Source organism: Coenobita brevimanus, chromosome 16, assembly GCF_032717465.1.
Source record: "Coenobita brevimanus isolate Jiangsu-jjx chromosome 16, ASM3271746v2, whole genome shotgun sequence".
In the NCBI taxonomy this organism is placed as follows: domain Eukaryota; kingdom Metazoa; phylum Arthropoda; class Malacostraca; order Decapoda; family Coenobitidae; genus Coenobita; species Coenobita brevimanus.
In genome coordinates this window covers 25,390,673-25,405,570 of record NC_136969.1, presented here as the reverse complement: position 1 = coordinate 25,405,570, position 14,898 = coordinate 25,390,673, and the positions used below count along the sequence as shown (strand labels likewise).

At 40.8% G+C, this 14,898-nt stretch overlaps 1 protein-coding gene across 1 annotated transcript in view; it reads right to left on the bottom strand.

Moving 5' to 3' along the window:
• Nucleotides 1-12,918, bottom strand: part of LOC145391004 (lachesin-like) — a 65,003-nt gene extending 52,085 nt beyond the window's left edge. The window contains exon 1 of the mRNA XM_080265736.1: nt 12,728-12,918. Coding sequence (XP_080121862.1) covers nt 12,728-12,779 — 52 coding nt within the window. The 5' untranslated portion in view covers nt 12,780-12,918. The remainder of the gene's footprint in view (nt 1-12,727) is intronic.
• Between the last annotated feature and the right edge of the window lie 1,980 nt (nt 12,919-14,898).

Here is a 14,898-nt window from a genome sequence, read left to right as displayed (position 1 = left end):
AAATGCCACAACAAGCTCCACTTTAATTATCAGGAACTACCATCAGATAATGGGAATACGAATCAGGTGGAGAAATGGGTCAAGGCAGATATGGAAAGTAGGACTGGACCAAAAAAATGTGGTATTCCTGACAGAGAAATGTTGTTGTATCTCAGCCGGATGTGATGTTTGCCGTTCACACACACACACACACACACACACACACACAAATATTTTGATATGAAAAAATTGGAGACTGTTGATACAGTACGTCAGATCGTCAATCAGTGTGCTTACTAATCATTCACCTGCCAGAGAGAGAGAGAGAGAGGGGGGGGGGGAAGTGAAATACCAAAAGGAATTATTAGCGAGCTACCAGACACAACCAATCAACTAGCTAGCAAAAAACATCCAATTAATCTCGTACCAGAAATAATATACAAAATCATCCATCCAACCAGTCATCAATGTTTCGCTTCGATGCACACACCATAGGGTTGCGTCCATATATTTAACAGATTACAAACCAACAGTATTCCTCTTCTTGTTTCACTATTTAGAATTTCAGACTTTGAAAGATATCAGGACCTAATACATGTGTGACTAAAATCATTATCATCATCATCAGCAGCAGCATTCGTCATTCTTCCTCTTTTTTCCTTATGCAAAGGTGGGCGTGACGCACAGTCCAGAAAGCAAGAAATAAAAATAAAAGTTGGAAGAACTTCTCCAAAGCAAGGATGAAGTAATGGGCCATACATTTTATCACCATTAAAGCCCCAGGAGTTCTGGCTTCATTTAGTAAGAACAAAAAGAAGGGGGTGGGACGGTTGTTTATGCAAGGAAGAAGGAACCAAAGGCCTAAAGCCCGTATTCTCTGTTTACAAGGAGGAAGGAACCAAAGCTCGTCCGAACCCCAAACATGTAGAGAGAATAAATGAACAGGACCGTGCATCCTGCTAGTCAGGCAATCCATCACGAGTGAGTAAAATTAATCAAGCAGTCAACCAGATCAATTATCCTGTCGTGGACTCGGTGATTAAGGGTCATTAAATTTAAGGATGCCATTAACCACTTCGCTATCATTGGTCTTCCCTGAGTCAAGTAACCTCGTTTTGTACAAGCAAGAATATTGTATGAAAAAGAAAGAAAATATACAAAAAGAAAAAAAAAAATAATAGTCGTTGCTGTTGTTGTGGCCCCAGGCTCATCTGGACGTGAACCTAAAGCACTAGAGACTTAAAGATGCTTTTCTCTGGCAGTCCATCATTGTCCTTTGTGGAAGATAGTTGAAGGTTGTTTGTATAACCGTGCACTCCCTCTGCCCGGTTCGGTGCTGCCACGGGAAGGCGCCCCTCTGCAGCACCATAATCATTGTTTTAATCCCTCATAGCCATACAGCTCTCCCAAGCATAGGAAAATCGTCAGGCAGTAAGAAAAGTAACACCAGTATGAATAATGATGCCACGCTAAAGTAATGGTTATTCGAGGCTGCTTGTAGCCTCTTTCCATAAGAAATTTCTCTTCTGAGCTATATAAAATGATCGTATGGTAGCAAGATTAAAATGTAGCATGGACGGAATCGAACAGAAGGGGTTAAAGATGTCATTAATTAATTGTCACACACACACACACACACACACACACACACACACACACACACACACACACACACACACACACACACACAATCCAGAGGTCACCAGACGAACTGCTGATGTCAGCCAAGCGAGTGACCTTTATCGTTCTAAAGGTACACACACACACACACACACACACACACACACACACACACACACACACACACACACACACACACACACACACACACACACACACACACACACACACACACACACACATCAGTCACCCACGAATGTCAGTCCAATCAGTGACATTTATCGTAGGCAGACAGACAGACTGACAGACAGACAGAGAATAAGCCAGTATCTTATTCACGGTATAATTAAGTTACAGGTAATGCATACCTAGGCGATTCTGAGAAAGGACCATCGTACATTTTTTCTAGTGTCTGTTGTTATTGTTTTTGTTGTTTGTTTTATTAGACATGCAGTATCTTCTGACTTATTTACCTCATACGGATATTTATTTATTTACTTATTTATTTGTTACGATGAACTGATAGAATTAGGATGGGATGGATGTGTGGTCGTTTTTCTCTCAGTATTGTACAGTTCTCCTACTTTTCTGTTTTCATGTATCCCCTTTCTTAGTATTTCCTGCCATTTTCATAATACTGGAAATGATTAGGGTGTGGATGATGATGATGATGACGATGACGATGATGATGATGATGATGACGATGATGATGATGATGATGATGAAACTGGTGGTGGGTGTGGAGATGGAATTACCAAGGAGTACAGTATTACATAAAAATTTTGAAAAGAATCGCTGTGGCAAAAGAATTGAACAGAAAAGCCCTTCTGAAAAATCATGACCAAAGCACTTTTCTTCTACCCCTCCTCCTCCTCTTAGCATTTTTTTTTTCCTCCTTCCCTTTCCCATCAGTGTCAGATTTTTTTTTCTTCTTCCTCTTCCTCCTCCTCCTAGCATTTCTTTCTGTCCTCCCCTTCGAAATCTGCATTTTTTCTCCTTCAGCCATTTCAGAATTTCTTCTTCCTTTTCTCGTGTTTCAGGCACTTTTTCCTCCTCCTTCTCCTCCTCCTCCTCTTCCTTCTCCTTCTCCGTGTCCCCCAAGAGCTTCTTTTTAACCTTCCCACGCCGTTCACTTCTAGTATTTCTTTTTCCTCCTTTCCCTCCTCATTCAGGCACTTCTTTCCATCCTTCCCCTCCACTTCCTTCAAACAATTTTCTTTTCCTCCCTTTCCATCTCCTTCAGGCATTTCTTTTCCCTCCTTCCCCTCCTCCCCTTTCGAGATTTCCCATTTGTCTCTGTCACTTCGTTTTATGGATCCCGGCGCGTCCTTTCATCATTTCCTTTCTAATATTCCCTTTGATTTAGCATTCGGTCCAATCGTAAATTAAAAGTAATGTCAGGGTTCACCTCTCGCATTTCTTCTCTTGCCTAATTTTGGTTTTGAGATTTCTCTCTCTCTCTCTCTCTCTCTCTCTCTCTCTCTCTCTCGCCCGCTCTCTCTCTCTCTCTCTCTCTCTCTCTCTCTCTCAAGGGTTAGATAGGTAGATAGATTAGGTATAGGTAGAAAAATTAGACAGGTAGATAGATTACCATAACTATCACTAGAGTGCCCAGAGAAAATGGGGCTCGCTTCCATTCACCCATCACTCGTCCTTCAAAATCCTCGGCTGCTCCATTTCCTCTCACACATAAATCTTCCTCAGTCTTTCTTACGACTTCTTTGTCCTAATATTTTCTTTCCCTGATCTCCTTTTAACCTCGTCAATAGGAAGATGTCTCTTTCATCTTAATTTTGCTATCTCCAGGCGACTGTATTAAGCTTATGAGAGAGCTTTATGGAGGCTTTAAGGACATCCTTCATTAACTTCTTCAGTGTGAGAGATCTGTCTAAAGTTGCATAAAATTGTTTGGTGGGAGCTTGATCAAAGCGAAAGTACTCAGTCCTGAAAGTGTTTTTTTATGACGTTCCATCATCCTCTATAATCAAATTTTTTATACAGAAAGCGAATCAGTACCGTTACATAGTCCATTTTTCTCCCATGGTTGATTAATTTGTCGTCCCGTTGTCCTAGTAAACATATAAAAAACGATTCTTGCATTTATATGCTTTTTTTTTTGCCAGTCTCACTTTATCATGTTGTCACAATGGAAAATGTGTCATTTTTGTTGTCGTGTGGAATAACATTTTACATAACTCCGCGATCACAGACTTTTCATGGTCAACTAATCCGTACATGATCGGAACAAATCCAGTGTTCTATTGTAACATTTTTAATATATGTACTCACAATAATTTACTGTTCAGCTGATCTTCTCATGATTGGTGTTACTCTAGTAGTCTGTTCCAGCCAGCGCAAGACAGTGAAACTTATCTGGGTGAATTCAAGGAGTCTGGGAGCGTTAACACCGTCATCAGTAACTCTCTCATGGTCGGAACAAGTCCAGTTACTCCCAGACGATTTTGTCCAGCTCTATGAATCATACGAACACTGGTTAAAATTACACAGATTACGTCAGTGCAGTTTATAAAGCACTGTGCAGCTCCCTTTTTCTTAATATGTGGTTGTAAACGTAAACACTTCAGTCCTGCGAGGTATTTTTATATTATTCATGAATTCTGTTGAAAGTTTTGATAGAGGCTTTTCGGTTTTCAGGACACAGATGTAGCCTTCATTAACCCTACAGGAGATTTCCCCAGAGCTTAATAAAATCGTCTAGAAGTAGAAAAAATATACCTAAAATACGTCATCTGATTGAAAGAGTTAAAATTCGATAAAATTCACAGTCTTTTGTCGGGTAGGAGTCTCAGTCAAAAAAAAAAAAAAAATGAAAACAAAAAACCTGAAGGTAGCCAAAAAAATGCTTGGGTGACCTCCTCTCCAACAAAAGGTTAAAGAATTTCTTTGTTGAAACTGTTTTGGAAGTGTGTGTGTGTGTGTGTGTGTGTGTGTGTGTGTGTGTGTGTGTGTGTGTTTCAGAGAGAGAGATAGACGAGCAGAGACAGAAAGAGACACAGGCAGAGGCATACAGATAGAGACAGACATAAAAACACAGACACACAGAGATACAGAAACACATTTTACACACCCACATCTCATAACTCCTCACACTCAGTTATAATCAGACTCTTACAGCTGTTTATTTAAAAAAGAAATTTTAAAAATATTCCTCTGCCCTGTTCTCCCCGCAACCCACGCCTTCTCTTAATAATCCTGTGAGAAACCTCTTTGTCCTGGAACTAATATTCTGGTGATTAGAGCCAGGTCAAGTGTACCCCTCCCACACACACACACACACACACACACACACACACACACACACACACACACACACACACACACACACACACACACACACACACACACACACACACACCAGGAAATTTAGAAAGTCGACGAGATTAATTAGCTAAAGTGCTGCTGAAGTCCCTTACTGGAATCCCTTTGTGACAACGATTGTATTAAGAAAAAAAAACGTAAGAATGCAACCAATACCTCAATATCTGCTAAACTCAGAAAGCAAGTGTCGTAAGAATGCCATTATGAGAGCATTGAACTTAAGAAAGGATATTACCCATCACGCGGTCGGGACAATTCTAGTAATCTTTTCTACTCGTTAACTAATGTCTGACGATTTTATTGAGCTGAGGGTGATTCAGGGAAGCCTCAGAATATTAACACAAGTACCATTAATCCTTTCGTGGTCGGGATCTTTCTTGTCGTCTGTTCCAGTTTACTTTAGATGATTTTATTCAGCTGATAGTCATTTGATGGAGAACAGAGTTTAAGTATCAAGCATCAGTTCAAGCATCAGTTCAAGAAAGAGAGAAAAAATATAGAACTGAAAAGAGGAAAGTGAAGGGGGAAACCTATTACTACACAATGGCTCTCTAACAATGTATCCTGGAGGCGATGATTCTTCATTTTTTTAATGTTTGAGATACTGAAACGTCACAGTAATGCAGTTTTATGTTAAGTATTATTTATTATTATTTTTTAAAATGAAGTAAAGAAACAGAAAAGAGCAGAGTATTTCAGAGCCCACTTCCTGTACTGTCCGGTATTCAGTAGATTTGCATGCACGATTGTAACCATAATTCCCCAAACATTCTGTTGAGTTGAAAGTTTGTCGTGAAAAAAATATATAGATTGTCGATTCAGACAGACTAGCACAGATTCCAGTTACACATTACAATTACACTGGATGCCGAATACCTCATTTATAATTTGTTCTTGCTTCCACCAGGCCATTTTATACTGCCCGTGAGATTTATTGTACTGGGGAAAGGTGGGGGGTTCAGTCTTCGTTAGTCCTTTCACTACGAGAGGAAGAAGGGAGGATGAAATGGAGAGAGAGAGAGAGAGAGAGAGAGAGAGAGAGAGAGAGAGAGAGAGAGAGAGAGAGAGAGAGAGCGTATATTAATAAACTAACAAAGCGACAATCAAATCAGTAATTCACTTACAGCTTCTCCAATGCTTGTCAGAACGATAATAATAATGATTAACGATGAGGTTAGCTGGAATCGCACCATATTAGCTTATTACACATTCTCGAAATCGTGTCGGAACCTAGTAAGATCTGCTAAAGAAATGAACAATAATCAGGTTAGCTAGAATCTCCTTAGTCTGAAGCCCCAGAAGTTTTAACAACAGCAGTTCGACGATGAATTTTTAAAGTTTCATTAATGGAATTGTTGGTCAAGACTGAAGAATCAAAACAACTTCCTGGTTACCTTGATTAAGGCAATAATGGCAAAGGTGAAAAATAAATGTCGTAAACATCTGATCCTATCAAGACTCATCAAAAATAAAGATGAAAGAGAGGATGGAAGGAAGGAAGGAAGGAAGGAAGGATGGATGGATGGAGGGAAAAAAAGAGAATAGTGGTTCAGCTTTGCCTGGATAAAGTTAAGTGACAATAGGATAATACATTGACCATCAAAACACATGCATTATAACCCACGCAAGCTCCAAAAATACCACACAAACCATCAGTTCTGCCACTACGACCACAACAACCATCATCCAATTAGCACAAGTAGAGAGAGAAAGAGAGAGAGAGAGAGAGAGAGAGAGAGAGAGAGAGAGAGAGAGAGAGAAGGGGGGAGGCTTACCATCGTTATAGTTGCTATTACCTAAGTAACAACTATGCCCCCACGTAACTACTCAGTTATTAGTACTACCTCTACCTGTAACACTACCTCAGTCCTAGTCCTAAAACACTGCTACTACTATTGCTACAAGCACCACTACCACCACCATCCTACCACTACACTATCATTACAACAACTGTCATCTCACTAAAGTCACAACCACTGTATAAGTACCACAAACATTCATCTACCAGCACAAGCACAACCACAACCATAACCCTACTACCTTAACAGTCTTAAACACTTCCTCAACCATAAGAGTAACGCCTACCATAACCACAACCACAACAAATTCCAGATTTACCCCACATCCATCACACCACGCACCACCACAACAAGTACCACAACCCCAACCATCACCACCAACACCACGACCATCACTATGCTGCCACATTTACCACCACGAATCACAGCTCCACCCACGAACCACAAGTATCCTCACCATCTACCACCACCACCACCACCACAGCTATCACCTCCACCACCAGTATAACCTCCCCCCACCTCCTGCAACAGCAACCACCGCCTTCATCCCTCGCGCCCCAACCGAGGAGAAAGGAAAATTAAATCCAAAAAAAGTGCATAAGAAGCTTTGGAAAAACTTACGAGGATCAGCGAGCAGAATATTAGGAAACTTGCCCGATAAGAGGGGGCGATTTTCCGGTGTGATATATTTACATCGGACCGACTTCTTAATTAGAGAGAGAGAGAGAGAGAGAGAGAGAGAGAGAGAGAGAGAGAGAGAGAGAGAGAGATTAGTGTGAAATAAGCTTAATATTTGCTTTTAAGTTCCTGGAACAGCAAAATATCACAAAGAAGCATTAAGAAATTTGCCATCATGAAATCTATTTTGTTGTTGTTGTTGTGTGTGTGTGTGTGTGTGTGTGTGTGTGTGTGTGTGTGTGTGTGTGTGTGTGTGTGTGTGTGTGTGTGTGTGTTGTTTTCAGCTACACACCGAAAGTTGGTAAGGGTAAACTTTAATTGAAGGTGCTAAGACCAGATTACTATTTTTTGTTGGCGTTTCTGCGTGTGAGAAAAAATTTAATCTCCTTTAATCCTTTTAAAATCTCTTCACAAATAAGTAATAATATTCTCAGTATTCATAGTCACCAAAAGCAGAGAGAGAGAGAGAGAGAGAGAGAGAGAGTGTGTGTGTGTGTGTGTGTGTGTGTGTGTGTGTGTGTGTGTGTGTGTGTGTGTGTAGGCTTCATATAGCCATCACATATTAACAGCTCATATGACACCTTCCAGACCACAGCCAACGGACATAAGTGTGGCCCTATCTTTTCCTCAAGGCTGGACGTAGGTTCCCGAATACAATTTTCACCGACCGTAGATCAGCACTGCATGATTCTGAAATGTAATGCTGGAGTGTAATGCCATATACTGGGGTCGAGGTGGGCTAATTTAATCTTACGGGCAGGTATCATGCTTACCTGTGCGCTCAGAGGCAGAGGGAATGCTGGTTAGGTTGGGTTGGTGTGGGATATGTGTGAATATTGTGGGAATATGTGATTGTGGTCGTGTATGTGGAGATGTGTGCGTGTGTGTGTGTGTGTGTGTGTGTGTGTGTGTGTGTGTGTGTGTGTGTGTGTGTGTGTGTGTGTGAAAATCTGCACAGACCTTCCATGTTTGCCCCCTCCCCCCAAAAAAAGGGTCATTGTCTCTCCGAACTGACTTAGGTTTATGCAAGGAATACTGAAATATTTAATCAGTGACACAATGGAGGGTGAAGAAATTATGTAACTGATTCGCTAATCGTGTGAACTGACACGGAAGCCTCTTTGAAAATGAAAAAAAATAAATCACATACAGCGAGAAAGAAACACTACATTATGTTTTCTAAAATCGTTAAATTTTTTGAGAGAGGATTATGCTAGTTCCGAAATGGTCAAACAAAACAAAAAAAAATCTTGCACATCGTAAAAAAAAAAAAAACTCTAGATACTGTCGTCTCTGTTTATATAACTGCGAAAACGTTTTGAAAAATGATCTTTCATATTAACTGACTTGGAAAGCTCTTCCACAGTGGAGCTAAAATCTCACATGATGCTTTCTTAATGCTCTCTGCGTATTTGTCTATCTATCTGTCTATATCCAGATGCCTTAATTCAAAAAAGGGGTGGCCACAGACGAATCTGCTCTGTGCCAGTCTATCTTCTGTTATCAGGTTGCCCTTTGCCAAACTTACCCCTTCCCTCATATACCCCTCCACCCCATTCATTCATCTCATCCTCGGCAACATCAAAAATTTTACGAAAGAAAATATTTGCACGTCCCGAAATAGGTTTGTTTTTTCCTGTAAACTAACACACGTGGGTCTAATGGAGAAACTTGATCAAAGGGAGTCCGAAAACTTTGGATCCGCCCGTTTTGCACCGAGGCACACAAGTTTCCTGTCTGTGGTATGAATATTTCTCGCTAATATCTCGGACACACAGATTTTCCGATTTTTGGGGTAAGTATTTCTTTGGTAATCTTTCTTGCCAGTATCTCAGATGTGTTTGGCTGATATTTTGTGGCCAAAGTTCCTTAGTAATACAGTAATAATTTTTTTTTTTCTCATAAGCGAAAGTTCTTCCAAAATTCATTAGCGTTGAAAACTCCAAAATAACAATACGGCTGTCAGTTTAAAGGCAGCTTAACATCACATGTGACACCCACTAACATAAATAAAATTGACTGTACATAGTAAAAAAAAAAAAAAAAAAAAAGTGTTATGGTTGAAGAGATTACAAAGTAAGTTAAAAAAGTTATTGGAACAACATAAGCGCCTCCTATCACTAACTCCTCCTTTTCGAAAAGTCTCCCATAAGCTGATTAGAATTGCCTAGGATTAGTGAAAATAATGAAAAAAAACATATAGAAGATGTCGTCGAGCTGAAAAATTCATTAAATGATCTAAGAAAATCAGCAAGAGTATACACCGTAAACCCCACTCATCAGGTATGTATTAACCTCTTTGATTTAAAAATTCTCCCATACACTGAAGGAAACTGTCTGTATAAAGTGATAATAAAATACATCCTCGGGTTGTGGGACTTAGTAAATAAGAAAATTAGAAGGGTATTATAATCGCCTTTCATCATTATCTCACCCTTCCCGTTCGAAAAGTCTCCCTTAATCTTTTTAAAATTGCTTAATATAGTTAAAAAAAAAAAAAAAGTCCTCTGCCAGTGAGGATGACTGAATAAGAAAATTCGGGATCAACATAAATGGCTTTTCTTGCATAACTGCCAGTCCAGATTCGAATAATCTTCCATACAAGAATAAATTTACATGAATATATTTTTTCTTAAAATAATCTTCCATACAAGAATAAATTTACATGAATATATTTTTTCTTAAGTCTTCGGGCTTTTGGGCTGATTAGGTTAGAAAATAAGTGGAGCGTCATAAACGCCCCCCATGACTAACAGACCCGTTCGGTTTGAAAAATATCCCACAGGTGAATAATTTTGCCTGAGTATGATAAAATAAATCTAACTGCGGGATGATTAAATAAGAAAATTAGTGGAGCATCATAAACGCCTCCCCTCACATGTGCGGCCCGTTAATAAATCCCAATCATCCCTGACACAAAGTGAAATTACGCGGACTTTCCTTGGCGTGATTATCTCGTTAGCATTACCCCGTGGCTCTTTGGCCTCGATGACGGACTCTGAAGATAGGACAACTTTTTATTATGTATGGCGTTTCATATGCTAATGGAGAGGACGCCGTCACGTGGCGGTTCAACTGTTGCCGGACTGGGAAGATATACCAGCTTTTTATACTGTTCAAAATTACATAAGGCTTGAAGAAGGACGCCTTCACTGGGCAGCATCTGTATACCCGGGCGGATCAGCCTCCTGATTATGTAAACGTCCTCAGCTGCTTCCTTGTCCCACGAAAGAAGGATGCTAGACTGCAAGAGAAGGGCAGTTTAAGCCTGCAGTCTCCCGGTTTCACATGTCAGCGAAGCCTAGGCCCAAAGCAACAACACATGGGGCCTCCTTCATACTGAGAAGATTGGCCACCTTTCATAATGTTCAAAATAACGTGCTTGATTTAGGCCAGCACTAGATGATTTTGTTCGCTTGAGAAAATTCCCATAGATTTGTTTTCACCTGAGGGAACTGGGTTACTTTCACAGTCTGAAGAGTAAGTCGTGGTAGCATGGAATTTGATAAGCCTTAGTTGTGAAGCATAGTGAGTCTCGTTACTTCCTAGTCAAATCATCCCTCCAGTTTGACTTCATTTGGCCACCAACTGAGGTGAATGGGGTTTGGGGTCTCTGTCAACTTGGAACAAACGTGCTAGAGTATCAGATAGATTAAAGTATATCGACTAATCACTTCGCTGCTTTGGATGCAGTCAAGTATTTTATTCAGGGTAACACCACACAGTTTGGCTCAGCTAGGAGAGATACCAACTTCGACATGCTTAAGGTGGACTTGTAGGGTTTATCAGTTTTAACACTTTTTTCTTACCGCATATTTTAATCTTGTTACCCACCGGCGAGTAAAATCGCTTGAAGATAAGCTGGTGTGAGTTGGAGAAAGGGCAATCTGGTGGCGGAGCAGTGGATGACATGGAGACGATTCGTTTGTGGCCACCTCTTTCCGGAATTAAAGCGTCGGGCTATGGAAAGATATACATAGACAGTTAACCGGAGTAAAAAAAAAAAAAATCCCGAGTTCAACAATAGTAAGAACATTTCATCCTCTTCAGCATCAGAGAGGATCAAAATCACACAGAGAGGTTTGTATATACAGACGATTTCATTCTGCTTTGGAGAGATTTTTCGAACTTGAGTGGTTAGATAAATCCTTCATGAACCTGGTCTCTAGTAGAAGTCTTTAATCGTTTGTTTTATTAGAATAACAGAAAAAAATAATTATCGAGATGAAGGGATTAATATGGGATTATACTTATGGACTGGCAGAATGACATAAGTTTTTTGTAGCTGTGAATCAGGATGAAATGATGATGAAAAAATACTTAGGTTTAGTCAGAACGATGGAGTAATAAATGTTATGTACCTACAGGGTGGTACATTTATTACCTATCGCAGTTTTTGTGTGTTGCGGGGCCGGAGCAGTTAACGTTACCCCATTGTACTATGCATCGTTTTCTACCTCCCAAGGGCTCCCATAACCCTTTTCAAGCTCTACAGTGTGTGTGTGTGTGTGTGTGTGTGTGTGTGTGTGTGTGTGTGTTTTACGTCCACAGTGTCATGAAAAAGCCATAATATCTACCTTTCTCACCGGAAGACAGAGCCGTCCTCGCAACACAAGACTGAGGAGTGAAATGTACGGGCCACGCTGTATACGGTAAAAAGAAAGTACTGAAAACCCCTGGAATTACAAGTTTGGCGATAAAAAGAATGATGGAAGGACAGAGTGTTACAAAGCCGCACGCAGAAGTTACTGAGAACACATATGATGAAATTTCTGGTAACAGGCAAAGTAATTGCTGAACAAAATCCATTCACTGCGCTAGGTGGTAACCATATAACCAAATAGTCGCCTGGTGGTCTAGTGGGCTATGGCACTCCAACCGAATGTGACCTATAAGGGTTTCCATCTGAGGGATGGTTAGAGGAAATTGCCTACATGCTATTCAGGGGCGAGCGACTTGTCACTCACCATAACTGCCGGGACTAAATAACCTAAGTAGTCTAATCAGACAGACAGCTGTGTTAGTCGAATTGATGATGGTGGTGTGCATGATGTGCGACGAAAGCTCCTGTACTAGGCACCAGGGAAGAAATAATAGCAAGAAAATACACAGTATATGATAGTGAAACACTAAACTGGCTTGAAGCAAAAGATGGGATATAGAGGGATCCTGAACTAAGCCATAGCTGTGTTGTTGTGATTGTAGAGGTGGTGGAGCGAAAAAAGCGCTACAAAATGTCCTATATTAACTACGCAGGAAGAAATAATGAGGAGAAAAATGTAAAATATAAATAGTGGAAGTTCTAAACTCACCTGAGAGGAAGCAAAGGAAGGAGACATGGAGAAGTATCCTAAAGAGAGCCATAGCTGTGTTGGTGATGGTGGTGGTGGTGGTGGTGCGGGTGAGGCTGGGAGAAGCGAGCAGGGCCCAGGTGTGCCTTAGGTCACCTGGCAGAGGCGCAGGGACGCGTCATGGCACCCAGACATCAGCATTACCCAAACTGTTACTGGCGGATTTTGCTATCTAGAAATACAATTTGCCTTTTTCTCTCACATAACATTTCTCTCCTGCTGACCCAGATTTCTTCCTTTCTCTTCAATAACTGAACTAAATTTATTTGATGAGATTTTGCTCCTGTTAACGTCAGATGGTAATTGTTCATATAAGATTAAATGGTTCTTGATATTTTGTCCTTTTCTCTTCCATAACTTTTGCAGTGCGTTTTTACTCTTGTTAACTCAGATCTGTCCTTTTCCGTTGCATAACAACTGTAGCAGTGCAGTATTACTTCTGTCAAGGCCAGACGATTTTATCTTAAAAAAAAAAAAAAAGGCACGTATGAGTACTACTAAGTAAGGTTCTTTTTGCGATCGATTTTCGGAGTTAACTAATACAAGACTATTGCTGTTAAAATAGTGTGTTATAACCAAAGAGGACTGTGTTACTAAATCTTGCTCTGTGCCTTTTCCTTTCTTTTCTGAAACTTTCAGAAACAACTCACACTCTGTATTCCGATCAGTTTTTTGACTGAGCACATTTAGAGATCACACGCACCTATGTAGTCCCTCTAGGATGAAAGAAAACTGCCATTATACTGCAGAGCATCCTAGGTGTTGCTTCACTGGATAACCATTAGGCCTTTCTAAACAATAGCCTGTCCTATCGTGGTGGTATTGATCTGTTGTTTGCGATAGAGGGGGGACTGCTGTAATGTGTAGAGCGAGAGAAAGAGAGCGAGGGGAGCGAGTGAACGAGCGGCCTTACCCCTGTCCTCTCTCTCACCTGACTGTGGAGTGAGCCAGCCTGCCTGCCTCTCTCTCTTTCTCTCACTCTCTCTCTCTACCTGCCGAGGCATGCGTGTCGCCCTACATTCCCCCGCCTCTCACTCCTCTCTCTCTTTCTCTCGCTTCCTCTCTCACTTCTCTCTCACATTCATTTCTATCTCACACTTACTCTTTTTCTTCCTCACATTCATATCCGCTCCTTGCCCTCCCTCACATTTTCTGACGCAGACCTCTCTTACTCCTTTCTCACTCACACGCCTTCCTCTCTCACGCACAGTACTCCCTCTTTCACTTCTCTGCCATACATTTACTTTTCTCTCACACATACACAGTACACACCTCATTCACTTCTTCCTACTTACATACCTCTCTCTCTCTCTCTCTCTCTCTCACTTCGTCAACACTCCTAAAGCATTTCTCAGATGTTTATCACGAAGTTTCTCCCCTCCCACGCTGTCTCTCCCCCGTCTCTCTCTCTCTCTCTCTCTCCATTGAAATGATTGTCGTGAGACCATATATCTTTCAGTTCCTCGATAGCTGACCTTCACACTCTCCCACGCTTCTTCTCTCTCTCTCTCTCTCTCTCTCTCTCTCTCTCTCTCTCTCTCTCTCTCTCTCGATCATTCCTATAAACAGACTCATATCACGTATCAGCAACCTACGTATAAAGCGCGTCGTCATAGTGAAGGTGCTGATGGTAGTTGGTATGTTAAGCTTAATTAAATAATATAGTAATAGTAACAGAGAAAGTAACAGTAATAGAGAAGGCAGTAACAGATGGAAAAGTAACAGTAGTGAGAGACGGTAATAGTAACAGAGAGTGAAGGTAACGGTAACAGTAAGTGATGGTAACAGAGGAAGAAAGTAAAACAGTAACAGAGAGAGAGAGAGAGAGAGAGAGAGAGAGAGAAACTAGTAGTAACTGAGAAAGTAATAGTAAGAGACGGAAAGTAGCCTAACATTAAAAAAGGCAGCAGTAGTAAGAGTGAAACATAAAGTACGTAAGGTATTGAGAGGCAGAAAGGATTAAAACTCGGCTGCACTTGCTGAATGATTGGCGAAAGCAGATTTAGGACATGGCCTTTTGAGCTCTCTCGGGACTGGAATCAGAGGAGAAAAGTTTTAATTACGATCCTCTCATGCTCTCAGTATCATGAGAGCTACGAGACTGCTTGCACGATTGGTAGGTCATGGCTTCT